Here is a 23,460-nt window from a genome sequence, read left to right on the forward strand (position 1 = left end):
GTCAGCAGCTCACGGCTCCCTGGTGTCTGGAGCCACTGGCCTGTGTGTCTGGTGTGGCTGCCAGGAGCTGGTTCTGTTCACTCACTGAGCCTATTCACTTGCCCTGGCTGCGGCCCCAGGAGGCTCAGAGGCATTGTCCCCTCTCAGGCTGACAGTGGTCCTAAACAAAGTCCTCAAGGAGCGGAGGAAGGAGGGAGTGGCTTCTCAGAAGAACAAAACGGGGGAACCCGCCTGTCCTTCTTGGGGATGTTGCCACAGCCCAATCCTGTCTGGGCCCATCAGAAAGTCGCCTTAACTGGGGGCAGATCTGTTTCATCCTCCAGAATCCAGGCCCAGCCTGCCCGCTGTTTCAAGTGGAGCCTTCCCACCCCTGCGGCCCCGGGGCTGTCTCCTGTCCTCCGAGCTCCCCCTGCTTTGGTATTACAGGCATCTGACTGTCAGTGCTCACCTCGGGGTACATCTGCTGTGGTTTGGGGGTTTGCCCCGTTTCCTGCAGCCAGATTGAACGGTGGACGTCTTGTCTGCTTCACCTGAACTTGGCCCATAGCAGCCAGCTGATCAGACACAGGGTTCTCCAGAAAGACAGTTTGGCAGTTTGCCTGATGATTAAGAAAGAAATTGGTCTATTTAAAAGTAATGGGGGGTTGCATCAGCATTGCCCCATTTTTCTCTTTATTTATGAATTGTGACACCACTATTCCGAACATTCAGTCCCTAAGAACCAGCCAGGAATTCCAGCAGCTCTGAGCGTCCCCCACACGACGACCACTGGGCTACATCCTAAAAACTGTCCTGAGAGGGACAGCCTCTCGCAGAGAGAAGTTGAAGTGGGGAGAGTTGGGGGGTGGAGGGCATGTGCTGTGGACGACCGTGGCTCCCGAAGAGCCAGCCCTGCCCTCCGGCCAGTGGGAGCTGGCGGGCTGCTGGGATCGGGGCAGGAGGTGTTTACACATGGTGTTACCAGCCTTGTGCCTCAGCAGAACAGTAGCTGAGAAAAGTAATTGTCTGAATAATTTCTGATAGTACATCATTCGTATGGTATAAAAGCTGAAAAACTGAAAAGGGTTTGTGATGAACGTCTTCCCGGCCAGACGCTCCCGTCAGCGGACACAGCCAGGGCTCGCAGACCCTCCCGGGGGGCCTGCCAGTGCTCCAGGCGTCTGCGCACAGGCAGGATCTCGGGGTGGAGATTCCACCCCCGTCTTTGGAACTGTAAATGTGTTGTTCCGTGCAGCTGGCCCTGTGGTTCGCTCTCTTCACTTACCGCTCTATCTGGGAGATGAGAACAGCGGGGCTGGGTGTATTCTGTAGGGAAGCAGGCTGTGTGGACGTTCGGAATTTGTGTAACCTCTTCCTGCTGAGGAGCATCTGTCTCCAGGCTCTGCTTTGAAAGCACCAGGGAGATGAAAGGCCCCACACACTGACTGTTTAGCACAGACACTAGCAGGTCTGCAGCACAAATGCCCAGAAGCGGAATTGCCGGGGAGGAACTTGTGTTTGTAGTTGAGAGAAGTATTGTCAAAATGCCACCCCTCCTCCCCAAGAGGCACTGACTTTCTCCTGGCTTCTGAGAACTGCCCCGCAGGCATGGACTCAGGCAGAAGCCTGAGCTGGGCCTGCAGCGGGGGTCACAGCTGAGATGGGGGGCGGGTTTAGGCTGAGCCCTGCAGGAGGGAGTAGGGTCCACCCTGTGCTTTTCACAGCCTGCTGAGGGTTCGAGAGATCGCTGGGGCCTCCTGCCCCCTTTATGTGAAGAATCGAGGCCCCAGAGGGGCTCTGCCTCGGCTGGGGGGAGTCCCCACAGGTTGTCGGGATGTGGTCAGTGGCAAAGGCTTTTGAACCTAAAATGCCCCTACCCGGTCCTGCTCTGCTTCCCCCTCTGTCAGGTCTACAGCACACACCCCAGGATGCAGGGAACACCCCCAGAGTAAGCACAGGAAGGGCCTCTGTGCCCAGTGGCCAGGCCGAGTCGGGACCAGGGACCGTGTAATTTCCCACTGGACTGTGGTGCTGGGAGCCAGCCTGTTCCGGGCCGTGCTCCCAGGAGCCAGCCCGCCGCGCTTCTGCAGGCTCTCACTGGAAGAGCCACCACCCCTGGGGCCAGAGGCCCACGAGGCAGCCAGTCCACAAACAAAGCAGCACAAGGGCTTCCTTCTCCTGGTCCCGGCACAGCCCTCTGAGAGGCCCGGACCCGCCCCTGAGCCTTGGCCGGCAGCCTCATTCCTCGCCGGTCTGTGGGCATCACTGGGGAGCATTGGTGCCACAACGCTGGAGCCTGGCCTGCCTGCCAGACCATCCCTTTCTCCCCGCAAAGAGCTGCTGGACCATCAGACCTCTTCCTGCTCGTGGTCGCCACTCTCCTTCCTCCCTCCTCTACCCCAGCCCCAACCCCAGGTGGGCTTTGCTTCCCAAGGCCTTTGGGGGAAAACTGTTTTTCAAGAGTTTGGAATTTTGCTATTCGAGGTCTTTCATGTTGTAAGTCTGGAGACCTTCAGAACCGTGGTGACAGCCTTCACCTCCTGCTTGCACCTAGCGCTGCCTCCCAGATCAGCCCAGGGCCCTGGTGCAGGGATTCCCACTTGGCGTGGCTCTGTGGGATAAGGGCTCCCTCGAAAATGACATTCCTTTAACTGGTTACTTCCAGCACTCCCGCCTGGGAGAGATGAGGGGGAAGATTCCAACTGAGCTGAGCCTTGGGCCAACCCTGCTCCCTTCTCTCCCCCTTGCTTTAACCAAGCACCTTCCCCTTGCCGAGGATGGCTCAAGGCACATGATGGGTTTTTAGAGGGGGGACAGACTTACATACGTTACTTTTGGCTTCAGTGTGAAGCAGATTGTTGTGAACCGGTAGCGCACGGGGCAGATGAAATCGCTGAGTTCGGGGGAGGGAGGCTTACGGGGCAGTTGAGTCATGAGGAAGGAGAGGGAATGCACTGACACCTGAGGAATAGGAGGCCGCTCTGGGGAGCGAGGAGGGGAGGGGAAGAGGGAACACGCGTGTGCCAGGGACGACGAGGAGAGGAGTCTGGAAGAGGCACAGAGCAGCATGGAGAAGGAGAGCCAGGCTCGTGGCCTGGAGGCCGAGCAGTCTCTGTCGAGGTCAGAAGGAGCAATACGGTGGCCTTTGGGCTGTGTCTACTGACACCTTTGCTTTGACTTGCATGATTTAATATTTGTAAATAACCAATCTAAAATTAAAAAGTTATGTAGTTACCCATCAATGAGAGAGACAAGACACACATCCAGAGACTGCCTCTCTTGGAAAAAACAAATCAGCATCAGGCAACATGACTGTGTTCGTTCCCTGGGTCCGCCATGACAAACCAGGAGTGGCATGAAACAACAGTTTATTCTGTCACAGTTACAGAGGCTGGAAGCCTGAAACCAAGGCGTTAGCAGGGCCCTGCTCCCTCTGAGTTTCTGGATAGAATCCTTCCTCATCTTCCCCCCGCCTTTTCCCACTTTTATTGAGAAATCATTGATACACATCGCTGTGTGAGTTTAGGGCGGGCAGCGTGATGCTTTGGTTTGCATGCACTGAAAGGTGATGATCACAGAGGTTCAGCTAACACCTGTCATCTCTGTAGAAACAAGAAAAAGAAGAAAAGGAAAAGAACTCTTCTTACAATGAGAACTCAGGAGTTACTCTCTTAACAACTTCCCTGCATATTGTACAGCAGTGTTAACTATAGCCATCGTGTTGTTCATGACATCCCTGGTACTTATGTATCTTCTAACTGGAAATTTGTGCTTTTGACCACCTCCCTTCAGTCTTCTAGCTTCTGATGCTTGCCAGCAGAGCTTGGCATTTCTTGGCTCATAGATACATCGTTCCAGTCTCTGCTTCCGTTATCACGTGGCCTTCTCCTCTGTGTATGTCTGTCTGTGTCTCCTCCTCTTATAAAGACAGTAGTCACATGGGGTTAAGCGCCCAGCCCTTCTTAGCTTGATCCCATCTGCAAAGACCTTATTTCCAAATAAGTTTCCATTCATAGGTGCTAGGGGTTAGGACTTTAACGTGTCTCTTTAGGAGACACAGTTCTGCCCTTGACAATTACCTGATGGTGTCATCAGCTAGGTACGAGTGACGACCACCCACCGGCGACAGGGCCCCGGGATTGCACAGACCCGGGCGGAGTGGGCAGGCTCCCACTGCTGGCAGATTCATGTCCCCAGCCTCCTGGAAACTCTTTGGCCTCCACTCCCCATCTGCCTCCTTCTGGTTCCCATCCACCTAAGTCTTCACTCTGCAAGGCCCCTTCCTCCCCGAAGCTTCCTGCATCCCTCAGCCCCACGTGACTCCTCACTCCTGCAATCCCACCGTGGTGACGTTACGTAGAACATTTTGACAATAATAGCCTCTTGTCTTGGTGTCTGTTGTCATGTGACTTTTGCAACACTGACCTTGAGCTCTGCTGGACACTCTGTGCACTTTCTTATGTCTCATCTCGAGTAACTCAGGTTCCACTCCGTGTGCTCTCGGCACCGTGCTTTGTAGGGGAGGAGAGGAGATCAAACGGGATCTGACTAAATGGAGGAAAACAGCGTCTGATGTGTGTGCGTAAGAAGTCTTCCCCCTGCCCCCCCCCGACAACTTCTGAATTGCGGGAGGCCCCTCATAGCAAGGGGCTCCACCCACGGCTCACGTTGGATGATGAGGGCATTTTTGGACACAGCTGATTCTAAGGGATTAGAAGTAGTTTTATAAAAGCTTGTCCCAGAATTGAATCACTTCGAGTCTTGCCAGGTGGGCTTTTTGGCACCTGCAGACAGAAGTGCCTTTCTCTTCCTCCCTCCGTCTCAGCCAGACTTCTAACAGCGCTTGTGGTTTCCTCCTCGACTCCAGGCCTGTCTTCCTCTCCGTCGACACCCACCCAAGTGGCCAAGCAGCACACGTTTCCCCTCGAGTCCTACAAGCATGAGCCTGAGCGACTGGAAAATCGCATCTATGCCTCCTCTTCCCCTCCGGACACAGGCCAGAGGTTCTGCCCGTCCTCCTTCCAGAGTTCAGCCAGGCCTCCGCCAGCCTCGCCCACACACCTCGCTCCCTCCAGATCCGTAAGTCCGGGCCTTCCCCTGGGGGCCGGCCGCCGGGCGTGGGGGGGACGGCAGTCTGCTTGAATTCAGCTGATGCTAAGGCCATGCCCTCCGGACGCTTTTGGTATATTTTATCATAAATCACAAACTGAGCAGAAAGTGGTGAGGGCACCGTGAGCAAAATCAAGTGATAACTGCTAACATCTGGAGCACGGCCCGGAAAGCTTTTGCTTCCTCAGCTTCTTTTTAAAAATCATGAGAAGCTTTATTTGAGTTTATCTTGTTTGGGATACTAATGTAAAAAGCATAGGCAAAGAAAAGGAATGGATTTTTTATGGACATTTTATTCTAGATTTTTAAGATTTGACATCATTTGACTTGGGAAGCATTCTGGAAAGGTGAGCCTTTCAAAGTAGAAACGGATGGTGACACAGGGGTCTCTGGTCCTTCAGAGGACTGGGATTGATGAAGATGGATGGAGGAGGCTGGTTTAGCACCAGCACATAAGCATCCTCTGAGTGCAGTGGGCTCTGTGTCACCGCCTGCCTGGTTCAGGTCAGTACTACACATACCTCAGTATTACTCCTGTGCTCAGCAAGGATGTAAGAGCCATATCACTAAAGTCTACCCTTGTGCATGTAACTGTTTTATTCAGTGGCAGTACTAGTTCCGTGGGGCTGCTGTAACAAACTGGGGGGCTTAAAAACAACAGGACGCCCTTATCTCAAGGCTCTGGAGGCTGGAAGTTTGACATTAGGGTTTTGGCCAGACCATGTTCCCTCCGAAGTCTCCTTCCTTGCCTCTCCCAGCTTCTGGTAGCCCCAGGCTTTTCTTGGTCTGTGGCAGCTTCCCTCCAATCTCTGCCTCCATCTTCAGCTGGTTGTCTTCCTCTGTACGTGTCCAAATTTTCCACTTCTTAGAAGAACACCAGTCATACAGGATTAGGGCCCAACCAAACCTAGTACAACCTCATCTTAGCTTGATTCCATCTGCAAAGATCTGATTTCCAAATAAGGTCACGTTCACAGGTCTCAGTGGTTCGGACCTCAACATAGCTTTTGCAGGGGACACTATCCAACCAGAGCAATTCCTGTCTTTGGGGAGAAAGAAGATGTTTGTCATGCAGCGAATGTACTGTGACAATCCTCCCTCTTCATCCGATGATGATTTTGTTGGCTGTCGGCTTAGCGGGTGTTGTTTTAAGTGCTGAAGGGTAAAATGCAAGGTATTGCTCCACCTTCTAGGGCTTACAGTCTCTCTGGGAACAGAATAATACTCAGATAAAACAGTTAAATGAAAGCAGAAAGTAGGTTGGGTGGGGTTCGGGAGTGAAACAAACAGTCGGCACTACAGGGGGTAGAAAGGGGGAAACACTGCAGTCTGATAAGGGCAAGGAAGCCTTGCGGGATTGGTAGGGCTTCAGTAAGGGGAGAGGTGGGTGGGGGGCCTTCTGGAAGAGAAAATTGGCCAGGACTGGGGTGGGAAGGAGTGTGACGCGTACATGGGGAAGGAAGAGTACGCGGTGGGCATTTGTCTCTGGGGGTGGGGGGGGGGGGACCTGGCAGCAGACTCTGAGATGGACTCCAGGCAGGAGGACCACTAAGAGGCAGTGAGTAGACAAGACGTGGAGCCGTCCCTGGGCCTGGAAGGAAGGTCACCCGTGTTCTTGGGTGTGAATGAGAAAAGATCTAGAGATTTCTGTTCTCCTGGGCATTTAACGAAGAGACTTGGTCATAGAGATAATGGAACCAAAAAAAAAAATTCAAAAAAGAAATGATGAGGCCACCTGAAGATTATCAAAAGCGGGAGGCCACTCCTTCCCTAGGGCTGGAGGGGCGTGTGGGGAGGCAGGGATATGGGAGCCCATCAGAGGGGAGGTGGAACCACGCATGTCTGCTGGGCTGGAGCCGCTGGCCAGAGATGCCATTGGAGGCAGAGGAATGGAAATCCTGGTTTCGGCCTCTCCCCGCCCTCCAGCCTCCTGCCAGACCTGCCGAGGGGCCAGCAGGCCGGGAGATCTGGGACCCACAGACCCTGTGGGAGCAGGGAGAGGACTGAGGAGGGGAGCAATGAGGGAGGTTCCCAGCAGAGAGGCTTGGATGGATCAGGTCTTCTCATGGACTAGGGATGACTGGCAGAGTAACCCCATTTCAGAAGAGACACTGATGTGAAGAGAAAATAGTTATTTTAACTTTAGACCATTTGAAGTGAGACACAGATGCAGGGTTTTCCATGATCACAGAAGTTCTGTGCTCAGGACAAGCTTGTAGCCTTTCCCAGTTTAAATGAGAGAGATGTTCTAGGTCCACTTTCAGCTTTTCCCCAGTTGCGACTAGAAAGTGGTGTTCTTCCCTGTTTATACCACACAACTATGAGCTCTTGTCCAGGACAGCAAGCCTGGGTCCTTCCAGGCTCTCGGAGGTGGTTCTGGGGCCAGAGAGGAAATGTTCTTGGCTGTACCCCATCCTCAGCGGTGGGCCCAGACCCCGCACCCTGGTCAGAGCCTGTGACTCCACATGCACAACTGAGTGAAATTTTAACAACGATCCAGATGTCATGAGTGGATAGACATGAGGTAGTCTTTCCACGCAATGGAATATTATTCAGCCTTAAAAAGGAAGGAAATCCTGACAGATGCTACAATATGAATGAACCTTGAGTATGTTCTGCTCAGTGAAATAACCCAAAGGGTCACCAACCCTTTGGTCACCAAAGGACAAATGCTGTATGAGTCCACTTACATGAGGTCCCTAGAGCTATCAGCTGCATAGAAACAAAAACCAGGGGCTGGATGAGGAGGAACAGGAAGTCAGTGCTTAAACGGGGACAGGGTTTCAGTTTGGGAAGATGAAAAAAGTTCTGGAGATGATGGTGGTGATGGTTGCACAAAAAAAATGAATGTACTTAATACCGCTGAATTGTACTCTTAAAAATGATTTAAATGACCCATTTTATGTATATTTTACCACATTTTAAAAAATGATCCAGCTGACACTACAGTGTTTATATAGTTTGAGCTTCAGAAAATCAGAGTGCTCACTGGAGGCTCCCCACTTACATTTGGAAATATGTTTCAAAATTGGGAGACGGCGTCCCCACAGGCTGCGGACATTAAACCAGGCTTTAATCCCTCGTGTGAGTTTTATCCCCCAAGGCCTCCAGGGGCTGCCTTAGAGGGTGTTCCAGCCTGTGCAGCTGTAGTCTGGCCCAGGTCTCTTCTGTTTCCAGCGGCCCTTGGCAGCAGGGCGTGGTGGTAGCTTCAAGTTCATATAAAGTGTTCCTTTATGATTGGATTCCACTGAATGTCTTTATGTGCTAAGGTCCTTAAGAGCTTGGCCGATTTCATTCATCTGGTCACCAGCATAATCTTCACAGAGGAATGTGGGTTGCTTAAAGGCTTCCATCAGCCTGAAAGTATTTAGATATAATTTATCTCTGTCTTTTGGAATAAAACGACATTCTCTGTAAACACTCACCGTGGAGATCACTTTTATAAAATTTTATTCTAAAATTGGAAAGGGGATGAAGGTAACTAACTAATCTTTAGTAGACAGCACTCATTTTATCATTTCTTTACCCAGCCAATAGTTTTTAGCAACTGCTGGGTACTGGACCCTGTGCTTGGAAAGGCTGATGGAATGATAAATGCGTGGAGGCTCTCATGAGGCAGGGTCAGTACTCGTTCTGTTCACCACTTATTAACAGCACATGATGCATAGGAGGGTTCTGAGAAATAGCTCATAATAATTGAACAAAGGAAGGAGCTTTTGTCTCTTTGACGATACAGGCAGGTAAATACATTACAATGGAATTTGATGGAACCTGTGTAGTTATTATGGGAGAAGACAGCCAGGCCAGTCTAATGGGTGGAAAAGCCAATCCCGGAGGAAGGAAGTGGACGTGTTTTGCAACAGCAGAGAGCAATAATCAGCTTTGCATTTTAGGGTGATCCCTCTGGCAGGACATGGAAATTAGATTGGATTTGGGCACAACCAGGGCTCTGATGAGATGCAGTGTGAGGCGATCTGGGCCAGGTGGCAGCTGAAGGTGGAAAGAAGGAGACTGGTGTGAAGAAGTAAAGAGCTGTGTAAGAGGTCGGATTGAGAGGAACTGGGGATGTCGTGACTGATTCGTGGAGGGAGAATAAGAGAAGAATCAAGAATGATTCTAAAGAGTTTGCCCTGGGAAACTGGATGGATGGTACTTGCATTTGCTGGGGTAGGGGCACAGGCTGTGTGTGTGCAAGTGGCGGCAGGGGGTGTGCCTAAGTGCACACACGTGTGTATTTAGGTGATACAGTAAGGTGCCCGTGGGAGTAACCAGGTGGAGGTGTCCAGGGGGCAACTGGGTATATGAGTCTGGAGCTAGAAATTAAGGTTTTAAAATCGTCAGAATGTAAATGGTAATTTATACCATGATAGTAGATGAAATAATCCAGAAAACATAGGGTAGATGAGAAGAGAGCTAGAAAAACGTGGGCATTTGAAGGACAAAAAAAGGAAAAGGATTCTGCGTTGTCTGGAAAGTAGGAGGAAAACCAGGCAAACCCAGTATCACAGAAGCAAAAAGACTGTGTTTCATTGTGTTTCACGTGTTCGGAGGGAGTGATGGGTGATGTCACACGCAGCAGACTGGCCATGGGATGGAAGGACTGTGGTCATCGGTAACCTTGGCGGGAACACTTTCAATGGCACGGTCAGAGGCAGAAGCCATGTAACGTGGGGTGAATGATTCAGAGGTAAAGAAGTGGAATCTCTAGTGTAGAGAATTCTTTCAAGGATCCTGACTCTGAAGGGGAGAAGATGGGGCTCTAGCTGGAAAAATCGAGGTGATGATTTCTTCCCATGAGGGGAATCCATTTAAACCCTAATGAGAACAGAGTTAGTCAGAAGGGAGTAGTTAAAGATAGAAGGGGGAAAGCAGGCAGCACACTTGTTCTTGTAAAGGAAGTGGACGAGTTTCCTTAGGAGGTGGGAGCACAAAGTGGGGGCATTTGTCTTGGACCCGTGGAAGAATCACCTTGTGTGGGGTCGAAAACCTGATCCAAAATACAAGAATGATGGTACTGGTCTGATTTCCTTTCCACACCAGCCACTTGTTTTCTCCCTCGTTTTCTCCCAGGAATTGCACTCTTGACCTGCATCTTGAATCAGAGCTCCTAGCGGGAGTTTGGGTACAAGTCTGTTCAGTATGGAGTGCTCTCAGAGGAAAGCTGTAAGGGGCAAGGGGAGGGAAGAAGCCAAGCAAGGGTGTGGTTTCAGATGCGATTTAGTTCCAGCCTTTTGACAACAGAGCTCTGGAGCATAAACTGCACCAGAATTTGTTCTGCCTGAAGGCGAGGGAGCGGGGCTTTTGTCCCTTCCTACGGAGCAGCCATTCATTATGGGATACCTCCAGTGAGAGAGACACGCCTGCAGCTGGGGTGGCACCTGTCACCCAGAGACAGTCCTGTAAGGAGGTCGCAGGTTTGGGCCATTAGCAGCAGCCGCTGCAGCAGCTTGGCGTCCCAGAGCCAGTGACAGGGAACCCAGGACACCCGCCGCAGTCTGGAGTCTCCCTTCTCCTCCTCTCTTGCCTGCTTGATTCCTGTAGCCAACAGGGTTGGGTACTGTGTCAGTTTTTCTATTGCTGTAGAACAAACCTCCCCGAATTATTTAGCTCACAATTCCGTGGGTCAGCAGTTTGGGTTGGACCTTCTTCTGGCTTTGGCTATGCTCACTCATACATCTGTGGTCACTTAGCAGGTTGCTTGGGGACTGGCTGGACCAGCATGGCCTGAGCCAAACAGCTTGTCTCTGTTGCATGTGGTCTCTCCTCCTCCAGCCGGCCAGCCTGGGTGTGTCTTATGACAATGACGGGGTTCCAAGAGACATGGAGATATACTCAAGGCCTCCCGAGGGCCAGGCTCAGAACTGGCGCTCTGTAGCTCCCCCTACCCCAGGTAGAATCTGCTTCCTCTCCCCTTGGATCTGGGTTGGACTTACAACTTGCTGTGGCCGACAGAAGGAAGTGCAAGTGACAGTCACGCTGCAGCAGGTGCAGATGCAGGGAGAGGCGGAGGGCGTGGCTGGTTTTGAAGTCTACCTCCTGTCTTGTCACTTGAGTCCGGCAGCTGGGTCTCAGTTGAACACACAACAAACTAGAGCCCGGAGGCTCACTTATCCATACTTGAGGGGTCTGATTTAGACGGTTAGCTTCTCCGAGAGTGACTTCCTGTTAAGCAGGCTGCTGCAGTTTATGTTTCCTGAGAAATTAAGAACCTAAGATAGAGATTAGCGTGCAGGATGTTTATTAGGAAGGGCTGTTAGAATCAATCCCTAAGGGAGAAGGGAAGGAGGCAGGGGGAGCAGAGGGAGGAGCTGCAGTGCAGTGCAGTCTCAGCCAAGTCCTCAGCAGACCCACAGGGCATCCCTCACAGTGGTCCCACGTGGGGCCAAAGGAGCCAGGCCTTCATGCCATCATCACCAGTCACTAGATGACAGCTGTCCTGGCGAGGGCTTGACCTTGGGCAGGGCAGCTCTCTTCAAGCAAGGGCAGTCCTAGCTGGTAGCTTCGGATCGTCCTTTGGCAGGTTCCCAACGGCTGGGGGGAAATCCTTCATTGTTGAAAGGGGGTCAGAGGAGTACAGTTGACTCTTAAACGACACAGGTTGGAACTGCACAGGTCCACGTAAATGCCGATTTTTTTCACTAGTAAATACTACAGTACTACATGATCCAAGGTTGGTTGCATACCCACAGAGATGGAGGAACCACGTCTGTGGCACGCTGACTGTAAGTTATACTGGATTTTCCAGTGTGAAGGGTCAGCACCTCTAACCCTCACGTTGTTAAGGGTCAACTATACACCACAACCTCTAATACATGGACTTCTCTACTCTATTTTAGCAATTTATGATACCAAAATTCTGACGGGTGAAAATAAGGGCTATATTTCTTTTTATGACATACTTAATATGTAACTAAACTGAAAAAAAGAGTTCAGGATGGTTGGTTGGGACCGAATTAAAAAGGCCTCATTAGGCCAGGGAGAGAGGAACAGAAGCCCCCAACCAACAAAACAACCATCACCAGCGTCCCAGCCACCATGGAACTGGATCCTCCAGCCCCAGTCAGGCCTTCAGATGAGACCGCAGCCCCCACCACTACCTACCTGGGGACCTAGTGAGAGCTCCTGCACCAGGACCACCCTGCTGAACTGACTCACAGAAACCATGAGATACAACGTATTAGTCTGCTCAGGCGGCTGAAACAAAACATCACAGACTGGTGACTTAAATAACAGAAACTTATTCCTTGCAGTTCTGGAGACTGGAATTCCAGGCTTGAGGTGCTGGTAGGTTCGGTTTCTCCTGAGGGCTCCCTGCTGGGCTGCAGGTGGCCACTGTCCTGCTTTGTCCTCACAGGGCCTTTCCTCCACGCACACACGTCCCTAGTGTCTCTTCCTCCTCTGACAAAGACACCTGTCCTGTTGGATTAGAGCCCCACCCTTATGACTTCATTTAGCCTTAATTACTTCTTTAAAGGTCCTATCTCCAAATATAGTCCCTTCGGGGGTTAGGACTTCAACATATGAATTTGCTGGGGCGGGACACAATTCAGTCATCACAGATAACGTATTATTGTTGTCTTAAGCCGCTGAGTTTTGGGATGATCTGTTATGTACCAAAAGATAACTAATACTTGTTTCATCATATGTGTGGGGAGAAAACAGCTCAGTGGATTCAGAAATGATAATAAACTCACGAACTTTGGGTTCTTTTTAAAAACAGATTGTCTTGCCATTGAATCAATCTCTTAAGATCCCTGGTTTTCCTGGTATGAATGTTTAGAAGGAAGTCACTAACCAATCTTTCAAAATTGTTATTTGGAACAATTAGCCCTTTCGAAGCGAGAAAAGCACTTTAAAAATCTAAAAATATTTCAAATTACTTGACATTAAGGAGCAGTTAAAGATTTCATATGCACCCATTTGGTTTTATATTCCTGTAAACATTTTAAATATCAAGTTACAACCCAGTAAGTTCTCAATGTTAAGACTATCCACCCAGGAATGGCAAACTAGCAATTTCATCATCTGTTACTCACAACAGATTAGATGTTTTTTAAATAGTTCGAAAAAATTCACGTTGGGTCACGGAGTAGGGACTGCAGAGAGAGCTGATGTGTAGTGGGCTTGGTTTTATCATGAGCGTGGAAGCCTGGACGAGAGTTGCCTGTGTGTTGAAGAGACAGGCAGAGAATATCTATTCTCCTAGCTGTCAAAAAAAGATGCTATAATGACATCCTCCCTGTGTTCCTGCCCTGTTGGAATCATAACTCGAAAAGCAGAAAGAGGCAGGGCCCAGATAAGAGAGATGCGCTTGGCAGAGAGCTTGGCCCGTTTTTCTGAGCAGTGGCCTGGGTCTGTGGGATTCTCACTTACTTTGTGCCCCAGGGTAGCTGAGCTCCAAGGAGAGGATGTTGGATCTTTTTACCTCAACATTTTTTTTAAGCTTGATAGATGCCCTGCCCGTCACCTCCCCTGGGATCTAGGAGGGAAATCATACCTTTACCTGTTATTTCTTAAGACCCTGTCATTTGCCTGGCACTGAACTAGGTGCTGAGTACACAAAGATGGCTGAGATCGTTCCTGCCCTCAAGAGTCTCCCAGCAAGGGCTAAGTCCCGCAGAGCCAGGACCCTGAGCTCAAGCTTTGAGGGGCACCTCTTCCCTCGTGGTCATGACCTAACAGACTGGGGATCAGCTTCTAAAGGTTCACAAGTCCCGTGGCCACGCAGTCAGCGGTGATGAGATCACAGAGACGCAGATGTGGGGTTAAAAACATGTAAGTTTCCAGTGGTGGATTTATTTTGCTGTCTTGGCTCTTGGAGTCTACCCTTCTTGTGGTTAAATCTGCCATCACAAGGGTGGCCACGTTAGGATTCATCTTGTAGTTTCCACCCTAGAGGAGCAACCCTGCCTTCCCCTGGCAGAGGCCATGGTTAAAATATTGGCATCACACAGAGTCGGGGTGCTCGCTGCAGTTTATCACAAGTATCTGCAAATAGTGCCTCTCCCAGGAGGCAGACTCCATCACAGTCATCTTTTTCCCTCACCTGAGCTGGTGTGAAGGATGTCACCTAAACGGATAACAGGCTGAACGTATCTCTGTTGAAGAAAGCGTCTTGATCACCGATTTCTCTCAGCAAGGGGCAGAAGCTGTCTGGCAGAGGGTGGCGGAGGGAGTATGAGATGACAGAGTATGGCTGGAGGATGGGGACAGCTTTATCAAGAAGTTTGATGTGCAGAGGGAACTTGAGCAAGGGCTGTAGCTGGAGAGTGCAGAAGGGCGTTTCTTTGAAAAGACAGGTGTGATTTGAGCATGTGAATACGCTGGTGAAAGGAACTTCAAGTTTCTGAACCTTCAGTGCCTTTCCACCCACGCCTCTTTTCCATAGAAAGGTACCTCACAAGATGATCAAATGAGGATCAAATGAGATAATCTGTGTAAAGTTATCCAAAGGCTCCCGAGCTAGCGAACGCTGAAGTCAAGGATTGAACCGAGGCACCTACACTCCCAAACCCACGTTCTTGGTGTGGTTTTTCACTACCTCTAGAGAAATCCCAGATTCTCCGCCTATCCCCTGCACCCTGACTCAGCACCTTAGCCTGTATCCCGAACTCACGGGTTGGCACACTGTGGCGCGTGGGCCAAATCTGGCCCACCGTCTGTTTTCGTAATTAAAGTCTTACTAGCATGTGGCCACAGCGAGTCATTTATGCCCGTCCTTTGGCTGCTTTCACGCTGCAGCCACGCCTGGGGAGTCTGAGAAGCCCTAAAATACTTAGTACCTGGCCTTTTTTCAGAAAAAAAATTGCCAGCTCCTGACTGATCTGTGCCAGATCTTCCCTTTACTGCCATCCAGTTAATTGCTAAGACATCCTGTGCAAAGCGGCAGAATGAGACTTGTCCCCAGAAAGGCAAGAGGTGAGCCATAGAGCTTTGTCCACCCAAGATGCGGGGCCTGTCCCACTGTGGAGGGCAAGAGGATGGGTCACCAGTCCCGCCCACAAGAGGTCCAGGAATCAGACTGGCTGAAAAGATGGCAAACTGGTGAGATAGTCCTGTAGAGTTAGGACTGAAGGATTTGCATTCTCCTCACCCTCGGTGCATTCTAAGATTATACAGTCTGCTTTTGGACTGGACTGGGGACATTTGGAATAACATGAGTTTAAGGTGGAAGGACCCTTATTCTTCCCCTTAATCTCCTTGAGGAAGGAAAGGATGCAAATTTGATGCAAGCTGCATGAATGAGCGTCATAAACTTTTCATTGGCTACCCTGGCAGTGGTTGTCAGAGGAGCGCGTTGGTCAGACTTGTATCGTAATAAAAAGATGGCTCCAGTAACAAGCTAGAGGTTTGACTTTATGGGGGAAAGACTAGGCCAGCAGACCACTTAAGAAAGTACTGTAATAGTCCAGTAAGAGATGACAAAGAGCTGAATTAAGGCCACAGGAGTGGAGATTTGGAGGAAGGGGTTAATTGTAAAAGCATGTAAGAGATGAAATAGGCTGGCCCCAGTGATGCCCAAATAGGTGGCAGTGGAAGGAGGAGTCTAGGGTGACTGTCCAGTTTCTGGCAGGAAAGGATGGGTGGCGCGTTGTTAACTGAGGAAGGGGAAGTAGATCTGGGGACGAGGGGCAGGTTCCACTGGGGGCACACTCTCTTTGAGTCTTTCAGGACATCAGATAGAGGTATTCAGGGCCTGGATCTGTAAGTCTGGAGCGGAGAAGCAGAGGTTGGACAAATGATTCTCTTAGTCCATTTTATTTACCATTTATGAAGTCAAAGATATCAAGTCTCTGAACACATTCGCCTGTACAACCGCTAGTGTTGGGAAGAAAACACAGTTTAAACCCGAGAAGGGGCACTTTACCAACACGGTCGCATGAAAATGCATTTTAGGGGCTGAACATTAAATGGTGGAAAAATGACTGTACCTAATCATGCATTCTAGATGGGCTTGTCTTGATTTGCATTTAGATGGGAATTCCTCCAGCTCAGAACCAGGATTGTCCCTGAACTCAACAGCACTTAGAAAAGCATTAACTATGGCTGGCGGAGTATCACGGGTACCAGTGACACAAACTGTAACACCGGTGTTAACGGTGTTCCCTTAACAAGTCAGTAGAAATTAGCTGTTGGAATGGTGGAAAAGTTTAGAACAAGCCTCCTTTGGCATCTCTCTAAGAACGGAGTGCCTGCCCTGTTAATGAATGACGCTCAAATTCTCGGCGGTGCTGGAGTAAACCTGTTTTGGGGTTGGGGGGGTGCATGTTGTAACATTTTTTCCCACTATTTTTGAGTCCTGAGTAAGAATGACATCTGCCCATCTTGAGCCTGATTAGAAAAAAGGTCTATTTTATTCAGAAAAAGGGAAATTGAAGCAGGTAGTTCAATTATTAGCCCTCTAAGGAACTACCCAGAGGAAACCCTAATATGCTCTCTGCCAGCGTTGCCCTCTCCCCAAACTGTCTCAGAAGCAAATTAAAAGCCCATTGCTTAGACTGTGTTCACTCACAAATTGGTCAGGCTATTCAATTATCTTGGTTTATCCCGATTAAGCCATTCCATTTACTTCCTTTGCATTTAATTTTAAAAATTAGACACATCTGGAGGAGTATTTCATCATCTCTTTTAAAAATAGCACTCCTCTAAGATGAAAAGTTCAGGAGATTGGCTGCGCAACAGTATAAATGTACTTGATTCTACAACTATGCACTTTAAAATGGCTAAGGAGGTAAATTTTATGTTATGTGTATTTTACCATGATTATAATTTTAAAAAAATCATTCCTCTAATTATGTAAAGAGAAGCAGAAAGAAGAGAATAAAGACCTCCTGTAGTCCCATCGCCTCGAGACAGGTAAACTGAGGTGCAGCGTTCCTGGCTGGGCCTTGGTCGTTCCTTCATACACAGATACAGAAACAGACATATCAGACATGTAGACAATGGGCTGGATGGTCTGGCAGCATAGCTTTTCACCTAATATTATAATCAGGCCCTTGTCTTCAGCTTACATCATTTGGTTGTCAGGAGAATGTTGTTTTTTAAAGCCTCCTGTTCAGAAAATGTCATGGTCACACAGTTCTTAACTAACTTTATATTATGCGAATGACAAAGCACACTGCTGGGTCTAATACAGTAAACAGCAAGTATCACATCTAGCCTGGAGTGCATGTTTAACATACCAAAGCCATCAGATAGAGACCGTGCTGATATTTGGATAAAGAAAAAATAGTGCAGTTTCAATGGATTTATTCACTAATGATCAGATTCTTGTAAGACATCAAGCATATATAATACTTCAGTACCTGGAGGTCATAAGGGTCTTAAGCCGTTTGCCTGCCTGAGCCTCGGCTGCCAGTTTAAGGGGTCAGGTGAGCAGGAGAACGAAAGGAATGCGTTTTACCTTAAGATCTGTCCTCAGTCCTGGACTTGAATCTGGCCTTTTACTTTTATTACATCTGGCAATTAAAGCTTGGCTTGGGTGGATCCCCAAATACCAAGTTACGTGTTCGTCACCCATCCTTAATGATACTCGGACTGGGTCATGATGTCAGTATGACTTGTCCTTTCCCAGGATGTAAGAATGAATTTCAGAAACAATTGTCCTCTAGCTGTGTTTGATGTGTTAGAACGTCTACTTAATACATTCGGGACTTTTCCTAGGATGCCCCCACCCCCCTAGAGGCTGCACATAGCCCTACATGCTGTAATAATCAAAGAAATTATCTTAAAATAGAGGCCTGGTCTTAGTGGTTCAAGGCCTTGTGCTTCTTGCTGTTGTCAGGACACGGTGCCACAGGTGGGGCTGTGTTTCCACCCTGCCTGCCCCCTCACTCACTCTCACAAAAGGACGATTAAAGAAAACAGCTATTTCCCACGAGGCATAAACTATAGACTGCATTCAATGTGTGCATCAGGTTTGCAAACACATGGTCAGTGACCGTGCAAGGACCCCAAATGTTAAGGTATCTGTGTGATGAGAGAGGAAAGCCTTAAAGTCAACATAAATACTCGTCCATTGCCTTTTATAACATGGTAAAAGCAAATATAAAGGCTTTTAGAGCCAGTCGCTCCAGGGACTTAGGGTGTAGTCAGCATTTAGCTTGTTGGCCTGACTTAAATGGAAGGGTGTCCACATCACGGACTCCCCTGAACAAAGCAAAGCCACTTTTAATTTATTTTTCTGAGAAATAGGGGGAGGGGGAATCTATTGCTTGGATAAAACAAACACAAATAATAAAAAGAGCTCTATTCAAAACAAACTTAGAGGTAAAGAGACTGCTTTTTAAATTTATTTATTTATTTATTTTTTATTTTTTATTGAAGTACGGTCAGTTACAGTGTGTCAATTTCTGGTGTACAGCACATTTGCAAATGTTAGCCACTATAAATATAAATAGACTTTTTAAAAACAAGTTTCTTCTTGTAGCGCAGGGTACGATATTCAATATCTTGTAATAACCTTTAGTGAAAAAGAATATGAAACTATATGTATGTGTGTACAAAGAGACTGCTTTTTAAATAAACCACCAAGGCCAACCTGAGAAGGTCAAGTTGTATTTACATATATATTTGGTGGAGCGCATAGAATAAGGTCCAATTTTATTTCCGTTCAGACAGCACTGCACCAGGTTAGTTGGGACCGTGGTTGCTTTCTGGGTCACCAGATTCTTTCACTACATAAAGAGTCAAGCAAGAATATGAAAATGAATATATGTATATATATATGCATGACTGGGATATTACACTGTACACCAGAAATTGACACATTGTAACTAACTGTACTTCAATTTAAAAAAAAAAAGAGTCAAGCAGAACTTTCAGGTAGCCCTTTATGGGACTAGAAATTCTGTAACTATCCGTTCTATCTCATTCTCTTCCCCTCCAGTCTTACTGAATTAAGTTCTGAGTTGACTTAGAAGATCAGTAGCAGCTATTAGGAGATTATGTGCCTTATTTCCAGCTTGGTCCTTTAACACAATAGAGCAGCAGTTGACATAGTATAAACCAGCTGCTTATTCATCTATATCAGAAAGAACTTTGATGATTACAACGCACACTGTTCTAGCTGCTTAGTGATATTAGCTGTGGGTTAAAACCGTCTTATCACACGTCCCTTACTGACACTGTCCAAAACATTGGCTTCCCTTTACTCAGATCTGTACAAGTGGATCTGATCTGTATGCTTAGCTAAATATATTTTGTTGGACTAAAGATACTTGCATATGAAATAAACTATTTTTCTCGTTGTCATGAAGTGCATTTTGCACCGTCCTCCATTTTAAACTTTTAGATATTTCTAGTTTTTCATGATTCATCAGACAACACATTTCTATCTCTCTGTGGTCATGATAAACAGTGATGTTCTTAAAATTTTTTAAACTGAACCACAGAGATGAAGCACAGTATGGTAATCCCTAAAATTTTAGGCTTAGCCTGAGTTTTCAGTCTTTCTAGTTTATTCACTGAAAAAAATCCCAGGGTTTAAAAATGCAACATTGTCACTGACACAGTGCTGTTAACCGGATTTATAACGTTGTGTTTGTTGGTCTGACTGTTACCAAATCACAGAGCACTGGGAGGATGTATTTTCATCAGATTTGGGTAGGATGTCTGAGCTGGTCTGACGTGACGTATGGTCTGAGTGGGGATGTGATAATAATTCCTTGGGCTCTCACTAACTGCTGGTACAGGTGCTTTATGTGCCGTTAACTCACGCATTCCTTACGGCCCGATGAGGCAGGTACAGCTCTGATCCCCACTAGACAGATGGGAACACTGAGGCATGGACACTTCATGGTTGTGACCCACACCGTCACACTGGGCCCTTGCTTAGAGGGGCCCACTCTGGGTTTCATGCTCTGTTGTTGTCACATCATCTTGAAATTCTTTATTCTGGAGCCCAGGGCCCCTGTTCTTCATTTCGCTCTGGGCCTGGCAAACAGCAGAGCCAGTGCTGGAGTTTAAAACCAAGTTCAGGTGAGAGAGGCAGGCTGAGGCCCAGGTGGCCTGCTGCTGGATGCACCCTCCTCACCCTTGCTGGCCCGCCTCCCAGGGGAGGCTCTCGTCCAGGAGAGGCTGCCCGGCTGCCCCAGCAGTCAGTGTCTCCCCCTCAGTTCCACGTCCACACACGCAGTTCCCTGAGAGGCACGGGAGGCCGCAGCCGTGGGGACTGAAGACTTAGGGATGGCTAAGGCCTCTTGGGAGGAACCAGCTGGTAGCTGACGGGTTATTTTCAAGAGGAAAATGGAAAGGGCAGCGCCTGGCAGCATCCTTGTGGACTCGAGTCCTCCCACTGGCAGGGCACGGCTGCCCAGAGACGGGGCCCTCTGAGTCTCTGCATTTTGAGCCCTTTATGAGTATAAAACTATTGCTGTTCTTTTCTGAAGGATGCCCAAGGAAACAACGCATAAGGAGAAAAATAAATATAATTACCTGTTCACGTATTTCCTGAGTGATTCCTAGAATTGGGGCAATGCTCCTGAGGTTAAATGTGGGAATAATTTCCTTTTCAAGAGTGAACTCGGGAAGGAGGGTGTAGCTCAGTGGCAGTGTGCTTCGTGTGCACGAGGTCCCGAGTTCAATCCCCAGCACCTCCATGTAAAATACATAAATAAATAAAATAAGTAAATAAATACACCTAATTATCCCCTCCCCAAACAAACAACAAACAGAAAGAGTACTTTAAAAAAAAAAGTGAATTCAGCAACAGCAGTAACCCAGCCCGAGCTCCTCCTCCTCCTCGGCCCTCATTTGTCTCAGTTCTCTGTCCCGGACACCGTCCCAGACGCCAGACCGAGGACAGGAAAAGTTTGGGAGAAGAAACCAAGCTGCCCCTTGACACCCCAGATGCTGGGAGCGAATTCCTCTTCGTTCAGCTCTAGATCATTCTTCTGCTGGTAAAACCTAAAATGCTGCATGTGTCCTCGGGTCCTCGGGTCCTCAGAGTCTGTCCTGTTTGAGCCGCCCTGTCCTCCCGGCCCCTCCCGAGCCTGATCTGAGAGGAGCCTTCACCAGCAGCCGGAGAGCAGGCGCCGTAATCCTCTGACGAGCGGCCGATAATGGTTAGGGCAGGCAGAGAGGGGAGGAAAGGTTCTGAGCTCTGGGGATGATGAAGCTTTTAAAAAAAAATCTTGTAAATAATGATTGTTTAAAAAAACAACTTTAAACACTCTTCAGGACACTAGAGGAGAACAGTGCTAATCAAAACTTAATTTTCAAGCTGCATTCTTTTGAGGAGAGTTATAAGCAAAACAAAACACTAAGACTAAGCCACAGTTTCCAAAACCTAGGCACTAAAAAGGCCTTGGCCAAGGCCTCAGATAAATAAGCTCGTAACCTCGAGAAGCTTTTGAACGGTATTTACAACCACACTGCGTGCTTTTGTGATCCTGTCCACTTCCTTTATTGGCTTTGCTTTGCTTCCATAAAGACTTCACTGCTGTATTTAAACGCTTCTTCTGATGACTGCTTCTAGTTTTAATTATTGCTCTTCTTGAAAAACTCACCTTCAGCTGAAACAGGGACATGGGGACTCTGGCTCGAAGACGCAGGGACCTCTGAAGGCAAGGGTGTGAGTTTGTTTGAAAGTTACCACACAGACGACCCAGATTCTCGCCCTCACAAGAAGAAAAGTCTGCTTTTTGAATATTTGCACGGGGGTACAAGTTCTGAAAACAGAGATTAAGTAAAAGACTATACAGACTGGTGACCCCCACCAGTCTCTGTCCCCCTGCTCGGCTCCCAAAATGTTGGCACTGGGCGGCCCCCCTGTTCCCCCACCCAAGCAGGAAAATGGATTTGTCTTGAGAGGAAAGACCCGCAGAAATCGAAACTTTGGCTTGCCACTGGTACTTCTCAACAGGGAAGCCCACCAGTCAATGGTTCCCACCCACACGTGCAGCCCCCACCCAGCCCTTCAGAACATCGCTATTAAATAAGCATCCAAAGAAAATCAGGCATTTGAGGGAAACTTCTATTGTGAAAGACAGAGACCAAAGAAATAGAAAAAAGGAACTTGGAGGAAGCATTTAAAGGGAATAAAAGGTACTACAACCATGAAATAAGAACAGGATGCTATAAAGGGGGGTGCAGAGGGAGGAGTATTCTATGATCAAGAGATCTAGGAATATAAAGCTATGCAAACATATGCATAGAGATGCACACACACCTGCACTGGAAGGTGAAAGTTGAGCACATCTCCCAGAATGTAGACAGAAGGCCAACATAAACATTTATTGTGAAAAAGAGAAAATGAGGGTATCAGTTAAGGAGGTTCATCTGCTAAATACCTGGAGTCCAGAGAGGAAGAACCAAGAAGACAGAAGAGAAAGATTATCGCCTGTCCGTGAAGGGCCTGGGTTCCAGACTGACGCCCAGCACAAAATGAAACAAAACAAACAAAAGGGAAAAAAAAAAAAGACTTACACCAAGACGCAGCATCATGAAGTTTCAAAACATCAGGGAGAAAGACATGATCTTAAAATTAAAAAATAAATAAATAAATAAAAGACAAGAATTGTGAGTCACGATGGCGTCAGACTTCAGAACAGCAGAAGCTACAAGGCAGTGTGGTGATACTTTCAAAATGGAGGGGAAATGATTTCAAAATTGGTAATTTGGCAGGGTATCAAATTGAAAGCCATTATCAGATATGCAAGTTCTCAAGAAATTACCTACCCACATACCTTTCCTCAGGGAGATACTGGGGCATCTGGTCCTTCTCGATGAGGATGTAAATTAAGACCCGGGCATCAGGAGTAATGCCCAAGCTGCTGGGGAAGGGAAGTAGCCGTGGGACCACCGTGTGGAGTGTCCAGGTTTTGCCTGGAACCTGGAAAGCCTGGGAAGATGTCTCCAAGAAAAAAACAAAACCCACAGATCCCCTCATGCGTCTGATCGTACTGGTCGCCTGAGGTTATGCAGCGCTGTCGTGTTGGCGGGTGGGTGTGACTAAATTTCCCTGTCTGCTAATTATCCAGAACTCATTTTATAAGGATCATTTTTATCCTGTTTTCAAACTGAAGGTGATTCAAGGTATGTTAGTCAACACTAAAATAGCTAAAAATGCTTTGTACTTTAAAATATATGTGTTGAAAGCATTTAGGCAAAAACCTTTTTTTTCCCAACAAGTAAATTTCATAGTGGTTTTCTTTTTTTTCTTTTTTCTTTTTAATTCTTTTTTTTTTTAACCCTAACCCTCAAAGATGATAATATTAGGAGGTGGGTCTTTGGTTTTTGTTTGTTTGTTTTTATATGTTTTTGTGTTTGGGTTTTTTTTTTTCGGTGGGGAGGTAATTAGGTTTAACTGAGCTGTATCCTCCCCCTGATGGTGGTTTTCTAACAATGAAAAAAATCAATGAATGAATGATG

At 47.9% G+C, this 23,460-nt stretch overlaps 1 protein-coding gene and 1 long non-coding RNA gene across 6 annotated transcripts in view; one reads left to right on the forward strand and one right to left on the reverse strand.

The window, feature by feature from the left end:
- Positions 1–23,460, forward strand: part of PRKAG2 (protein kinase AMP-activated non-catalytic subunit gamma 2) — a 242,027-nt gene that overhangs the window by 148,977 nt on the left and 69,590 nt on the right. For all 4 annotated transcript variants that reach the window (XM_072964204.1, XM_072964203.1, XM_072964202.1 and 1 more), the window contains one exon: positions 4,847–5,058. In XM_072964204.1, coding sequence (XP_072820305.1) covers positions 4,847–5,058 — 212 coding nt within the window. The remainder of the gene's footprint in view (positions 1–4,846; positions 5,059–23,460) is intronic.
- On the reverse strand, positions 18,425–23,058 carry LOC116278564 (uncharacterized). 2 transcript variants are annotated; one of them, XR_012074149.1, is made up of 5 exons: positions 22,776–23,058; positions 22,516–22,566; positions 21,597–21,758; positions 20,524–21,205; positions 18,425–20,022 (listed from the first exon to the last, which is right to left on the reverse strand). It is a non-coding gene; the product is annotated as an uncharacterized lncRNA (long non-coding RNA). The 2 variants fall into 2 exon arrangements; XR_012074148.1 differs by having other exon boundaries at positions 18,425–20,044.

This window comes from Vicugna pacos, chromosome 7 (assembly GCF_048564905.1).
Source record: "Vicugna pacos chromosome 7, VicPac4, whole genome shotgun sequence".
NCBI classification, from domain to species: Eukaryota; Metazoa; Chordata; class Mammalia; order Artiodactyla; family Camelidae; genus Vicugna; species Vicugna pacos.